At 42.8% G+C, this 14,275-nt stretch overlaps 2 protein-coding genes across 2 annotated transcripts in view; one reads left to right on the forward strand and one right to left on the reverse strand.

Annotated features, from left to right (window-relative positions):
- Window positions 1–3,807, forward strand: part of EIF2AK4 (eukaryotic translation initiation factor 2 alpha kinase 4) — a 37,876-nt gene extending 34,069 nt beyond the window's left edge. Inside the window, exons 36-39 of the mRNA XM_039704920.1 lie at window positions 339–407; window positions 1,024–1,068; window positions 2,151–2,275; window positions 3,489–3,807. Coding sequence (XP_039560854.1) covers window positions 339–407; window positions 1,024–1,068; window positions 2,151–2,275; window positions 3,489–3,543 — 294 coding nt within the window. The 3' untranslated portion in view covers window positions 3,544–3,807. The remainder of the gene's footprint in view (window positions 1–338; window positions 408–1,023; window positions 1,069–2,150; window positions 2,276–3,488) is intronic.
- A 923-nt stretch (window positions 3,808–4,730) lies between these two features.
- SRP14 (signal recognition particle 14) lies at window positions 4,731–8,278 on the reverse strand. Its single transcript, XM_039704834.1, has 5 exons — window positions 8,191–8,278; window positions 7,666–7,738; window positions 6,867–6,979; window positions 6,291–6,323; window positions 4,731–5,951 (listed from the first exon to the last, which is right to left on the reverse strand). Exons 1-5 carry the CDS (start codon window positions 8,212–8,214, stop codon window positions 5,862–5,864), a joined length of 333 nt encoding a protein of 110 aa, XP_039560768.1. The 5' UTR covers window positions 8,215–8,278; the 3' UTR covers window positions 4,731–5,861.
- Window positions 8,279–14,275: the final 5,997 nt, after the last annotated feature.

A 14,275-nucleotide genomic window follows, 5' to 3' on the forward strand; every position in this document is an offset into this window, starting at 1 on the left:
TTCTCATGTTCCTTTGAAAGTTATCTAACACCCAGAAACAGAGGGCAGTTTTCACTAGTTATGCAAGCATCCATGTTGTTCTGTCTGCTTTAGAACCAGTATTGTCAAGTGTGTACCATTGAGTCAAGAGTGTCTCAGCTCCAGTCCCTTTCCTCTCTGCTCATCAAGGATTATTGTGAATTTTTTACTGAAAATTATATTAGAGATTAAATATGATGTAGTTCTACATCTTGTTAGAAGCAGCCTCTTTTGTTCTCATCTATGCCATATGAAATCAGTGTTCCCAGCTTGTGACCCACAAGCTGTGTATTTTACTTTTGCCCATCTTTTGTTTCCAGGTACAAACAAGACTTCAGACATTCATTTCTAGCCTACAACAGAAAACAAGTGACATTGAGATTTTAGCAGTAAGTATTTGGCAGAAGCCTGAACTAATTCTGAATTCTTATTTGCAGTGGATGATGCCCTTCCTATCTGGAACAAACAACTGCTAATTGCCTCACTTTAGTGATACCCAAATGAATCAAACTTGAGGTTAAATAAGACCCCTGGTCTGTTTCTCTGATACTTAAAAAGTATCTCATACTGTGTGTATGGGACAGCTGCATGGAATAAAATTTAACAAGCATTTAGTTGTAAGTTCTTAAGCTGTAATTGCACCAACTATTGTGGTGGATGTAGTAACTTGTTCCTGCTGGATTTGCACTTCCATTTAAGTAAACATAGCTCGTCTGTATGTAGCTTTTAGACTTCACTGACCATGTCCAAAGGAGTTTAAAATGGTGTATGCTTTTCAGGAAACATAAATGCCTGTTTGCCTGCACCTACATGCAACCTTCCATAATGGGGTCTGTCATTAATAGTTTAAAATGTTTTAATAATTTTAAACTAAGTTCACAGTTTTAGCAGCATGAGTACTTCTCTGGAAATCAAAAAATCTGGCTCCCTTCAGTATAGCTCATCTCTAGTTGGCAAACTGGTAACAGAGAACGGTTAAGTATTGATTTATTGGTATTTTTGCAGGTTGATCTGCCAAAAGCAACTGTGACACACTTCTTATCGTTAGAGGTAAGCAATTAAGTATTGTTGTTAAAACTCTAACTGAACACAATAGATGATAAATTCTGTTCCCAATGAAGTGTAAAATTCACCCATTCCAGATTTCTCTTTCAAGTCTGAATTAGGTTTAAAATTTAAAAGGATCTTTTTTACCTAGGAAGCTTGACTGAGAAAAACTTCTTGTCAAATGTCCAAGTTACACAAGACAACATTAGGAAGTCCTAATCCAAAGCTCTGAGGTTTTTTTCCCCCCAAGAATAGTTATCTAAAATTAAATCGTGTTAGTTTCTGAAAAAGAGCAGTTATGTATTAATAGCAGTTTCAACAAAGGTGTTCCTTGAAGCCCTTAATGAAGGAGAACCCAAAATAAAGAGGCAATTATTTCAAATAGAGTAGCTGAAAGATCCCTTAGTGAAGCCAAGATATAAAGGGGATGTTTATTATATCAACACCTTTAACAACTCAGGAGCTGGTCAATGGTGCATGAAAGATGACAACACCAAAGAAAGCTTTCTTCCTTTCTCCAAGCACTAGCTTGCTAGAGAGGTGGATGCCTCTCTACCCCCTAAAAACTCAAATTCAAGAATGGCATTGTACTAGAAGTGCATGTAGTACTTTCATACCTTTTGTCTGCTGCTCTGAAGCAGTGCTTGTCTGGTACCCAAAACCCAGTGAAACATTTCAAAACATTTTCAAAATACTTAGTTCATCCAGTCTGTATAAATCATGGAGGTACTTTATCACTTTTTGCTTAAAAAAAAATTTAAATACATGTGCACATGATCAGCTTGCATCATTCACTTTTGATCACCATTACATCACAGTTATTGTATTCTCTCCAGCACTGCCAAGCTGACATAGCCCTTTTCATTGCTTGTGCTGAAATGTGTTAAGAAACTGATCGTTAAATTAACTTTATTTTCTTTAAAAAATAAAGTTGCTCAGTTGTTGACATTTATCATGTTTCAAAGCTGTTCAATTAAAGAGCATTGACATTACACAGTATTCAGAAGGCTGCATCCTACCAGAAGTATTTCCTTCATATAAGAATATGAGACTAGCGTAGTTCCTTGTCAATTTTTTTTTCTTAGCTTGATGGAGATAGACAAGCCTTTGATGCTACTGTGAGACAACTGATGTCACGATGGCCCAAGCAGAGATCTTCATATTTACAAGCAATTTGTGATGAAATTTACAGTCTCAAAATGGAAAAGAGGTAAATTTGTTAAGCTCTTATAGGTACATAAACTAGATTTTTTTTCATTTTTTTTCTGTATTCAAACTAGAAGATAAGCTGCTCCTAACTTGTCTTTCACTTTCCCCTCTCTCTGACGAAAAATACTCAGGAAATGTGTAGTTCCTTCAGAACTATAGGACTGTCACTAACCCTCACTGAGAAAAATGAAGAATTTACATTTTAGAAGTCTTTTCAAGAAGCTCTAGAATATATTGCCACTTTATCTCACTTGCTGTGTTAATAAAAATGAATAGCAGACAGTTATGAACAGTCAGGTATCCTGCCATACATAGTACATATACTTCTATATATGTAAGTATACATGGATGTATAATATATACATCTATACTGCTACATAAAAGCCCTCTTTTCTGATGAGAGGGACTCAGCTTGTCTTTTGAAAACTCATGAGCACATTTAATTCCTCGTGCTTTGAAATACCATGGCAGTCAGGCACAGGTGGGAGAGTGCTCAGTTCCATGCAAACATGATGTATGCTCTCCCAGAAAGTACAGTAGAGCCCATTTCTGTTTTGTAAGCATAAAAATGTTTATGTTGAACTCACAGTCTGCCTGTTGGATTCTGGCTGATAGTCTGGACACATCCACTATGTCCAGTTTAAAACCTCAAATTGTTAAATGCTGCATGTACTGGTCCATTTAAGACCCTGGGTATTTATGCCTAATGGGTTTCATTTTGTTTTCATTTTCTTAAATCTTTGTTCCACTTGAAAGTACTACTTAACCTTTAAATAAGACTAAAATTTTGGTTCCCTTTTCTCAGAAGCATCAAAATTGCTCCAGGTTTGCTGTTTACTAAGACAGCTACATTAGCAAGTGAATAATTTTTTGTCTTCATGGGGCTTGCAAGGCTGTGAGCAACAGAACCCAAACAATACTCCATGCAATGCTGGGTATGAATATAACACAGTACCTCACTATCTTCCCATCCCAGCTGGGGCCTGAGCATTATTGAGTCATAAGCCTTCAGATCACGGGAGTGAAAACTGAACAGGCAAGACCAATAGAAAGAGGATGAGGGCAAAATTGCAGTCACAGCCAAACAAACTAAAATTTACTGATTTTCTGCTAAATCTTTGCTGCTATCTTATTGTGAGGATTTGTCACAGGAATTGCAGCTCTCAAACCTGCAGTTTCAAAATACTAAAACTCATTTTTCCTTCCCTCTGCAGGGTTCCTGCACTTATCCTGTACAGTTACCGAGATGAGTACAAGGTTTTGTTTTAGTACTTAAAGCATCTTTTATGGGATGCTTCTACAAATGGACAACAGCGTTTCGTCAAAAGGAATTTCAAAAAGCTGTAACAATGCAAGACAGGCAACTAGTGCCTTTGTGTCCAGATTGCATTTCATGTATAATATTGTCCTGGTTCTGCTCAGGACAAGGTTAATACTTGCTGTAGCTAGGAGGAGGCATGGCCAGGACCCAGTGGTTGATCTCACACCATTGCTGGGGGCCTCCCAGGTGGGCACAGCGTGGCAGAGAGCAGTTGGGTCCTGTTGTTTCTCTGGACTCGTTCACCTTTCCTGTACTCTCTGCCACTGGTATTGTTGCTGTTACTGTTTCCAGTAAATTCTTACCTCAACTTGAGCTCTGGATCTTCTGTGCCTCCCCATTCTCCTCTCCAGCCACAGCAGGGGGAGGGGCGAGTGGGTGGCATGTGGAGTCAGCTGGAGCACTAACCTAGAGAATGACATTCCTAAACCACGACAGATAGAAAACTAAATGCTTTCAAAATGTGGAAGTAGTTGTTTTATAGGCAATTAAGGAGCAAGTCTGACTAGAGCCACAGATATGTATTACCATGTATTTCTTGCCCCTTATGCTACACAAATCAGCTGTACAGATGTAAAACTACTTTTTTACAAAATAGTTTCAGAATGCCTTTTATGCAACAATAGTACTGCAACAAGAAATGTCAGTTCTAGAATTATGAAAGAATGAATTACCTTTAAAAAATTGTTTTTATGTAATAAAAACTGCTGAGCCTTATTGAGATACTCATTACAAGCCTTTTGTGTGCCGTTTTCATTTGCGTATTTTTAACTTACTATTTTAATTTATGTATAAAATATGGTAGATTTCAGGCTGAGTTGTTACAAGCCTGGCTGCCTGTGCTCATCCTGTCTGTACTTTTGTATTTGAATCAAGTAGCAGCTTCTGTGAGCTGAAGACCTGATAAAATAAACCGCTTGTTCTAGACCTGCAGAGCCCAAACCAAAGACTTCAAAGACAAACAGTAACCGGCATGTGCTTGAGGCACAACCAGAGTTTTGAACTAACTTTCTTTACCCGAGTTGTCAGATTAGGTTTGAAGTTAAAGTCACAGTAATGATGCAAGTATCATATTTACCTTCTTGTAGCTATACTGTAACACAACCCCAGCAGGAAGAATGAAGCTGAGAAATTATGATTTACAGCAGTCATAGTTAACTACATATTATATTTCACATCAAACACTGGAGGAAAATGCAGAAACATTAAGGATTTCTGAAACTACACTGGTGCTTACCCTCCCTCCCTCTTGGTACCTTTTGTTTAAAAACTTTCTCTAAGGCAAATGATTGCCATTTGTAGGCTCATTATATTAATAAATACCTACTTACTTAATCTACCCTTCTTGTAGCAAAGAAGGTGGCTAAGTTAAAACATGTAGAGCTAACTTGCAAGACAAACCACAAAACTTTGAGAACTGTGAAGGTTCCAACAGCAATGTCCAAAGCAGCAGGCAACCCTAAAAACACAGATAACTGTGCCATTCCTAGCAATTCACCATGACAAGTCACATCAGCCATTACACCCAATCCATTTCTCATTATGTTTAATAGGAGCAATTACATATTTACTTTTTACATCTGTTCATATGAAGGAAGGAAAATTCAGATCCCTGAATAGACTGAAGGATGATGTTTTTTAAAAAAAAAAGTTTAGGTGACATGACCATTTTTAAGCTATGTCTGAAGGGAACATGATGCAGTCCTACCTCCCCCCACCCTGAGCCCAGGTCAGAACAGCTGCATCTGCATGGAGTGAAAGCTCTGCAAGAACTTGAGCACTGTGCTGGCTGCCTTGGGGATATCTGCACTGCATCATGTAGACGTGGCCCTCAGATTAAGACAGAAACAGGAAAGCAGCTGTTCCTGATAATACGTTGGCACCTGCTTTCCCTAGAATTACTGAGGCTCATCTATAAAACTGGGCATCTGTCACTGAGGCACCTGCTCCAGTCTTGTTTTGCTTCTGGTACAGTGCATTTCTCTTCACCCTGTGCCACCCTCCAGACAGGTTTTACACTGCAGAGAACACAGCAGCAGTGTAAGTACAAACCAGCTGAGTGTAAAGCTATTTCAGTAGAATGCTGTACATACTCCTGCCATACGACAACCCAAAGAAAGCACCTCTGCTCTCAGTTTAAACAAAAGTACTGATCACATCCCAGTTTCCTGCTGGAAGGAAAGCCAAAGACAAGTAGTAACTCAAAAAGAAATGGACTTTGCTTTGAGCAAGGGCAAGTCTATTATAGTGATGGTAGCACACTGTCCCATCACTGTGTTGCTTTACTCTTCTTGGCCTTGCTTTTCTTGTCTTTCTTCTTCAAGCCATCCATGTTAGCTCTTAGCAAATTTGAATATGCCTGAAAGAATAATTAGAACCATTTAGAAGAACCCCAAATACTTAAATGACAATATGCAAGAGGTAACATTATACGTATTACACACAGCCAATTATCAGTCTTTTCCCAGATAACCATGCTCTTACACCCTGCACCAGGAAAATACAGTTTCTAAACCAATGTACAAGGTTAGATAAAATAAACCAAGATTTTTTAAAACAGATTAAGATAAATGGGTACTCTAAGTTAGTTTCTGTGTCAGTTCAGCAAGAAATCAACCAGTTCATAGCTGTCCAGTGCTTCCAATAGACCACTTCTACTACTTACAGAAAAGGACGATAAAAAACATAAAAAACTTACCATCTGGAATTTATTTACTTCCTTTGAGCTCACCTACAAAAGTAATACTGGAGGTTAACCATGAAAACTCTGGCTTCTATTACAGACCAAGTATCAGTCAGTACATGTTTACCCACCAGTTACCATCTGGTCTTTTTAGCACCAGTTGGATCAACTTAAAATATTCAGTGGTCAATGTGCTGTACTGGTATGGCACAGGACTTCACTGATTTAGAAAACTGAAAACACTCCTCGATTAACAAAACCCTCCACACGCCATTCATCCCTAAGTCACATGCTTTCACTTGGGAAGAATGTGTAAAAGCATTCAAAGAAAGGTTTGATTCACTTGTGGAGCCATAAAAATGCTGCAGTTCACATTCTCAGCTATTTCTCTTAAGTAAGTTTTTCCTTGTGTCCTATCACAGCGCAGAGCTAAAGTCAGCTAAAGTCTTTCCCAATCCCCCATTCAAAGTAAACACACATCAGGTTTTCAACTACCAGTTAACGTTTTCTCAAGTTTCACTTAAAACATGGAGCATTAAATCAAAAACACACAGAGCAACTGGCCTTTCTAACTTAAAAGTTGTCACTTACCACTGTGCTGATTTTCTTCTTTCCATCAGTCGCTCTCAGGAGACACTTATTGTCTGCTGGTTCGAAACTTTCTACGTGGCCTTTGCGTGGAACTGGTTTTGTTCGGCCATCGTCTGTATTGAAAAAGAATTTTTATTCTTATTTCATTAAAAACAACAGATGCCTTCTGATATGAGATGTTAAAAACTGCTTATGAGCCAATCTGTGAAACACCTTGGAATTTCAGGCCAAGTGAACTAATACCGCTGCCAAATTGCTCTTACTCTAGAACCCCAGAAAGACCTGTTCTGTAATATCTGCCAGAATAAATGAAGTAAATCCTCCCCTCAACGTGCTGTATGCCCTGCCTGCTCGAGCAGCAGCATGCTTTAAATGCACATCACCCTGCTGCCTCCTGACTCACTACATGGCCTCTCCGGTGGTGCCAGCTAGCCAGGAACCAGAGGAACATGAACACACAAAAGCAACACCAGAACTCTCCTTTTATAGAAAACAAACGGTTTTAACTTACTGTTTAACAATCAGAAAGTCCCAGTTTGAAAGTCCTGCAGTTTGAAATACAGTCTGACTCAAAAGGTTATTACTACTGATACTACTAGTACTATTAGTCCTACAGCTCATAGTTGTAGGACTAATAGTAAAAGTGGTACCATCAGTGCTCCCGCTGACGGGTTTGTCCCTATGACCACTCTTGTCTTCGGATACCCTGGATTGTAACTCTTATCACTTAAAATACCTGGTGACAACAGTCAGGTTTATAGGAACACCTCTTTAACCCAGTAACAGACGCAAAACTTACATTTCTTCAGCGTTATGAAAACGCTCCCGGAAGTCCTGCACTTCTGGAAGAGCCTGGTAAGCTCCGTCAGGAACTGCAAGAGAAAGAGACGCGCCCGTGGCTGGGGCCACCACGCGAGCAGCGAGCTCCGCTCCCCGCGGCGCCGGCCGGGCCCGGGCCCGGGCTCTCCCCCCCGCCCAGCAGCACCGAGGAACGACGAACTCTCGCCTCCCCCACGCTGAAGCTGCAGCACACCAAGTCCCAGCCGGGGGCGGCTCGGCCTGCGGTTCTGACTCCGAGCACAAGCTCTGAGACCCCCGCACCTCTCGCGGCCCCGGCGCTTCGGCCCCGCCGGGAGAGTGCCCGGGAGCCGCGACGCCCGCTCCGCTCCGCTCCCCTCCCCCGCAGCGGCTCCCACACCGCCGGGGCCGGCGCGGGCCCGGCATCTCCGCGAGGCTTTGCGGGCCCCCCCCTCTCTCCCGCTCGCTCCCCGCTCCGCGGGGCACACGGGGCTCGCCCCCATTGCCGGCGGGCCGCTCCCCGCACCTGCTCGCTCTCCAGCAGCACCATCCTGCTCCGCTCCGGAAGGGCCGCGCGCGCACGCGCAGCGCGGGGGCAGCGCCACGTCAGCCGCCGGGGTGGGAGGGACCGGGCGGCCCCGCCCGCTGACAGCGCCCGGAGACCGCAATTCCTGCGGCCGCGCCCGCGGCCCGGCCCGGAGACCGCTTTGCCCGGCCCACGTGCCGCGGTGTCCGTGCCCGGGCCCCGGGAGTCGCTGTGAGGGCTCACCTGGGACCGGCCCGGGACCGCTTTGCCTGGCCCACGTGCCGCGGTGTCCGTGCCCGGACCCCGGGAGTCGCTGTGAGGGCTCACCTGGGACCGGCCCGTCGCCCCCCGTGTGGCGGGGCTGGTGCAGAGGGCCCCGCTGAGCGCGGCTGGCTGTGAAGGGCGGGATGTGAGACCAAACGAACCCCTCGATTTGTGCAAAAACAGCAGAGCGAAAACCTGCTCCTGGCAGGGCCGGGAGAGCACTTCACGCCTGACACTTGAAGCTCCTGAGGGCTGGACTCTAATGGGACTTTTCTGTCAGGCCCGTAGCAGGAGCACACAGAAGCAGCAGCACGTAATCCAATGCCTCTTCGTGTTTATCGCTAGGAAATAATCTATTTTTCCTCCATGGACATAACAAAAGTGGAAGATAATGCCTGACAGATTAAAAAAACTGCTCTCTCTCAGGCTGATAGGTGCTGGAGTCCCTGGGGAAATCATACTGTTCATTTATGGGCTCTGCTCTGCGTTCTAGACAGAACTGAAGTGCCCTCCTGCATTATTGTTCTCTTGGTGGGGGTGTTGTTTCGTATATGAAACAGCACGTGATAATGACAAAGCCTAGTCACTCCAAAGGTCCCTTTGCAGGTTCAGCGGGAGGCAGTAGAGGGTGCTGTGATTGCACACACAAACTGAAGCTGCCTAAAGGACAAGGAAACAAATGCCCAACAAGCAGGTCATTACAACACGGCCATGGTTTATGAAAATCTACCCGATTATTAAGGTAACTCCACAAGGGAAGTGTAGAGATCCAGCACTACTTTCCCCACAATCATGGATGATATCATCCTCCTGCTGCTTTTGCACTTGTACTATTTGCAGTTGAGGAGGAAGACTTCAGTAAAATAAATTCCAGTGTTTCTCATGGCATTAAAAATCATATGAAAAAAGAGGAATATGTGTTATTGAAGCCTCCTGAAAACAGGCATTGTAAGGGGACCCCATCAGTGCTGTGGTTGGAAGTACTGAGAGGCCAAAGCCCTGTAGCAGTGCCGTAAGTGATGGTCCCTGCCCCTGCCAGCTTGCAGTCAGTGGGCATGCCAAGCGAACATGGGTGCGTGCATGGAGTCATTGCTGACACTTCTTCCTCTAACCCTGCCTGCTTGCTGGAGAAGTCGTACCACACTCCTGACTTAAAGGGGTTGTTTTGTCAGAAATCAGAGTAGGGTTGTGTTTTCAAGAGAGTCCAGAACATGGTCAGTGTAAGAGTGTTGCAGGTTTTTATAGGCAACTTGTGAAAGAAGAGCAGAAATGGAAAAACTAAAACAATTGCAACACACTCCCCCTTGGAAACTACCCTGGTCACAGGCACTGGAAGGCAGAAGTACATTTCCACTCACGCTTGCCAAAAGAGAAGATGGGTGGTCTCATAGCTGAAACACAGGGACTACCACTGTCACCTGAATTCTCACTGTTGAGTTCACTAGAGAAATCTCGTGTTGCCATGAACTGCTCTCCTAACTTCTCTGCGCCACAGCTCTTCATTATAAAGGTGGAGAAACATTATATGTAGTTATCCTCTCAAACCTTTGACACAACCAAAACTGTCAGTGTCTGTCGGAAGGACACCACAGAGGCTTTTTCCCTGAATCTCCCCCTCTGTAAGGCGCTGCCTCTGTTGCTGAGGTGCACCTTCCCCAGCTGTAGTGGTGCCCACTTGGTGTAGCCGAGGTGGCAGTAGCAGTGTAGCTGCCACATCAGAGACTGTGCAAAGATACAGGGCATCCACCTCTCCAGGCAGATTCCTTGCAGGAATCTGTGACACTAAAGCTTTGGTTCTGCTGTATGCTGGAAGAAGGGACAAAGAGGAAACTGCTGTGAAGAACTCCAGAGAGTTGCATGAAGTTTATGTTTTCCAAATCTGTTGTTTTATCAGCAATTTTTTGGAAAATATATTTGTCTCACTGCTAATAAAAGAAGTGGCTCCACTGAACTGCTGAATTTCTTTCCACAAGAAAGGAGGAGGATTTTTTTTTTCATGTGTGCATGTGTGTTAGCTTATCTTCCCGATCTTGAAGCTGTTTTTCAAGCCAGAATGTCACAATTTAATTGGGGGAGAAGCCTTAATCACAACTTGCAAACAAGGTGAAAATGGAACATTTTTAACGATTGCTTTCCAAAAAGTAGATGGAACAGGGGAATGCTGACATTGCTTTACTTTTGCCAAAGGCTGCCAACACTCTGAGGGAATAAGCTATTCAGCTGGCGAAAAAGTGCTGAACAAACACTGAAGGAGCTAAAGGGATACTCCCAATCATGATATACTCGCTTTTCACTGTATCTCTTGCCCCAGTCTGATGTCTTTCCCCTCACCCCATGCCCTCACACACACAAAAAAAAAGAAAAAAAAAAGAAAAAAAAAAGAAGAAAAAGGGGGGGGAAATAGAAAAAAATAGGGGGGGAAAAAAAAGAAAAAATAAGAAAAGGCAGGTTGGATTAAAACAGTAGCAAGAGGAATTGGTGGATCCTGAGAGTTGGCAGGGGTATTAGTATTTTGTAACCTGATCTGTCATGTGACCAGGGCCAGGCAATAAAAATAAGTCTCCTACCAGCCCTCCTGTTTGCTCAACTTTATTATATGGTGTCAGTGGAGATTTTTTTTTTCTTCTTTTTTTTTTTTTGGCAAAAATTTAGCAAATGAAGCCACCTGAATCATTAAATCCTGAAGGAAATCTGGCAGAGAACTGGAGGCGGTTGTTGCTGCACTTCCAAGTTTTCCTGGAAGCAAAAGAAGAGAAAAGAAGAAGGTGAAATCGCTCCTAAATGTGGTGGGAGTGGCAGGAAGCAGAAAAACAAAACTATTAGAAGTAAATTAAATTCTTGATCAGCCTTAGTAGAGGTTGGCAAAGATCTATTTGAATTAGCCAGCAAGGATTACTACTAGTTATGGACTAGCACACATATTCACACATATTCAGCTGCTGTGCACCACAGTGAGCAGAAATGTAATAACATACTGTAAATTACAGTTTGCTCACCACAGTGCTCAAGATGAGTTAATAACAGATAATGGCCCACAATTCACAAGTGGATCATTCTGGTAATTCTCTTTGATCTCTAAGTTCAAGAATACCATGTCAAAGTATATGCACAGGAAAAAGAGTCAGTGTTAGAGCAAGAGCCCAGTAACAGCCTCCCCACCCTTTACAGATCTATCATTAGCACTGTAAAAACAGAGATGCACACCTCACTGCCTTACTGGCCTCACCAGATCTGAGATTAATAGGCAAAGGAAAAGCCTTCTAGAGCCAACATTTAACAGAGGCTGGTTGGGCAGAAAGACTCTTAACCCTGGAAGAGCTACCATATAACATCTCTAAGCTCTGTGCCAGGGGAATAGAGAAGAAAAATTTTAACAAGAGGAAGGAACACTTATTCTTTCTTTCTGATATTAGGTGGATTTCCAACAAAGCAATCAGTTGGTTACATTTGTACAGGTGAATGTCAGTCCTGAGATTGGGTCTTAACCTTCTTTATAAGTGGCCCTTGTGAAAAGAAATAAAGGACATGCAAGGGGACAATGACAGAGACCTCTTGATCAAGGTAGATACAGAGGTACAAAGCAGTGTTATTCACCTCATCAGCTGGTAGAGAAAGAAAAAGATTCTGAATACCTTATAGATTCCAACAGAGAAGTAAACGAGGCATTTTAGAAAGATCTTTCTGAGACCACATTATGCCACCAGAAAGCTGCTGAGTGAGAAGCTTCTCCTGGTGAGAAAGCCTGAACTGATTCATTTACCCTAAGCTCTTCCCTAAGCATTTCTGTTCATTTTAGTGAATCCTTCCTATTCTATTTATTATCATGTCATATTAACGCCTAATGAGTTTCAAGATAGGTTAAGTGTAACCTTGAGATCAACAGGCACTGACTTTCATTGTGTAATAGCAATGTTAACAGTGATTTATATTTTGTGAGGGAGACCAGGAAATAGATATGGATACAGTTCTTAAAACTCCAATGCACCACATTACTATTGTAGTGCAAATCAAAACCTATCGGAGTGAGGCACAAGAAGATTTTTTTTGGAAGAGACCTACATGGTTTTGAAGTACCATCCAGATTTTAGAAAGCTTCCCTGTCAAAGAAGATAAGGGATGTGTATTTACCCTATTATTAAGTGTCTCACACATGCTTGAAGGGGTTTTGTGGCAAGCCCCCATCTCACAAAAAATGGGGAGGAAAAAGCTGGAAGAAAAGCACAGATGCAGAGCTGTCCATCTGTACAAGTGATGGTGTCATCTGTGCTCTGTAAGACCCTGCAATGGCCTGAGTCCATGAATACTGCTGTAGTGCTCGACATACTTCTGGGAACAAGAAAATTAAAGAGCCAATTCATTTAACTCCCAAGGTGTGAGGAAGGGCCGAGGGACAAGAAGCACATGTCAATCATATGTGTTTAGCATGAAGGACAGAACAAGCAAAAGACAATCTCACATACCTCCAAATCCAATGCAAAACACTGGAGGAAAATGGTCAGATAAAAAAGGAGAGAAATGCAATTTGAACATCCACCCTGTGTTTTGATTGGTCCTGGTAACTTTCAGCTGTGAGTAGAGCAGAGCAGAGTGCGAGAACAGCCTGTGCTGAAGGAGTGCACCTGTGAGGTGGCACAGCTGAGCTGTCCTGCCTGTCCCCTCCTCCTCTCGGGCCTCGGCCTGTGGCTGCTGCCAGCACTGCAGTGACACTGCTCTGCACATACAGACATCAGCCAGAGACGGTGTGGCCATGAGTGGGTTTGTGACATAAGCGCTCAGCATGGTTTCAGTGGGTCTGTGTGAGTCATCTGTGAACTCCAGAATGCAGGATCAAGCCTGTACCATATGACGCTCCTTCTGGGTGCTCTAGAAATGGTGTTTCAAACCTCAACCAAACCTCACATCTCCTCTCTCCAGTGGGAAGAGTATATCTAGTCATCACTTCATTTAGTATGAATGACACAAAATGGGTGGTTAAGAGCTGTGCAAAGCATCAGGGAGGTAATTAAGTTGAAGCTCAAGAGTAATGAGGTGACAGAGATTAGATTGAGCATCATTTCTTTCACATCAATGTGTCCTACTTTCAGAAAGACAGAAGTGCACTTGTAAAAAATTTCCACCAGACATTCCCAGTGAAGTTAAAGGAATTTTCTTAAACTATATAAGTTTTTAAAAGACCAAATGAAAAATATCACAACATAGAAAAAAAAAAACAAAAAAAACCCCAAAAACTAAACTAAAACAAATCAACGGGAATTTAGATCAGCAGAATGGCACCAGGGAGGATAATCTTGATCTTGATACCAGAGATCACCTGGGGATGTGTAATTAGAAAGGGAGCCACAATGTCACTGCTATCCTCCATTTGCAGTCTCATCAGAAGGACAGAAACCCCAGCAGCATGTATTCTCTTGATACCATGGGGTGTTGCTGTCTCAGGAAGAAAAGGGTCACCTATCACCTCGCCAGCACTATTTCCTGCCTCTGTTGAGGATGCCCAGCAAAGTGAGACCTGGCTGAACTTCTGAGGTTTAAGAATCACAACAAAAGCTGCAGTGCCTGTAAAACAATAGTTTCTTCATAGCTCAAGTAATGATGTCCAATACAAGATCTGCACATCACAAAGAAAAGACAGTCAAGTTAGTTACCAGATGAGTGAGATGACAGAGACTGGCTTAGATATCATTGCTCTCACTTCCATAAGCCCCAGTTTTGGAAAAGCAGAGAGGTTTTTTTAACTGTTTTAATCAGATATTTCCAGTATGATTCCTTTCTTGTAAGAGTTGCCCAACACACCTACTTCTTCAAGATTTAGTGGCACAGT

The sequence above is a fragment of the Passer montanus genome, unplaced genomic scaffold (assembly GCF_014805655.1).
Source record: "Passer montanus isolate IOZ18808 unplaced genomic scaffold, ASM1480565v1 scaffold18, whole genome shotgun sequence".
Taxonomy (NCBI): Eukaryota; Metazoa; Chordata; class Aves; order Passeriformes; family Passeridae; genus Passer; species Passer montanus.

Excerpts from the sequence above, each read along its gene's own strand:
- SRP14 (XM_039704834.1), bottom strand. The coding sequence starts at position 8,214 with ATGGTGCTGCTGGAGAGCGAGCAG. Across the intron at positions 7,739-8,190 it reads TGCTGCTGGAGAGCGAGCAG|TTCCTGACGGAGCTTACCAG; the intron begins GTGCGGGGAGCG and ends TTTCTCTTGCAG. Across the intron at positions 6,980-7,665 it reads TTTCATAACGCTGAAGAAAT|ACGATGGCCGAACAAAACCA; the intron begins GTAAGTTTTGCG and ends TTTTCAATACAG.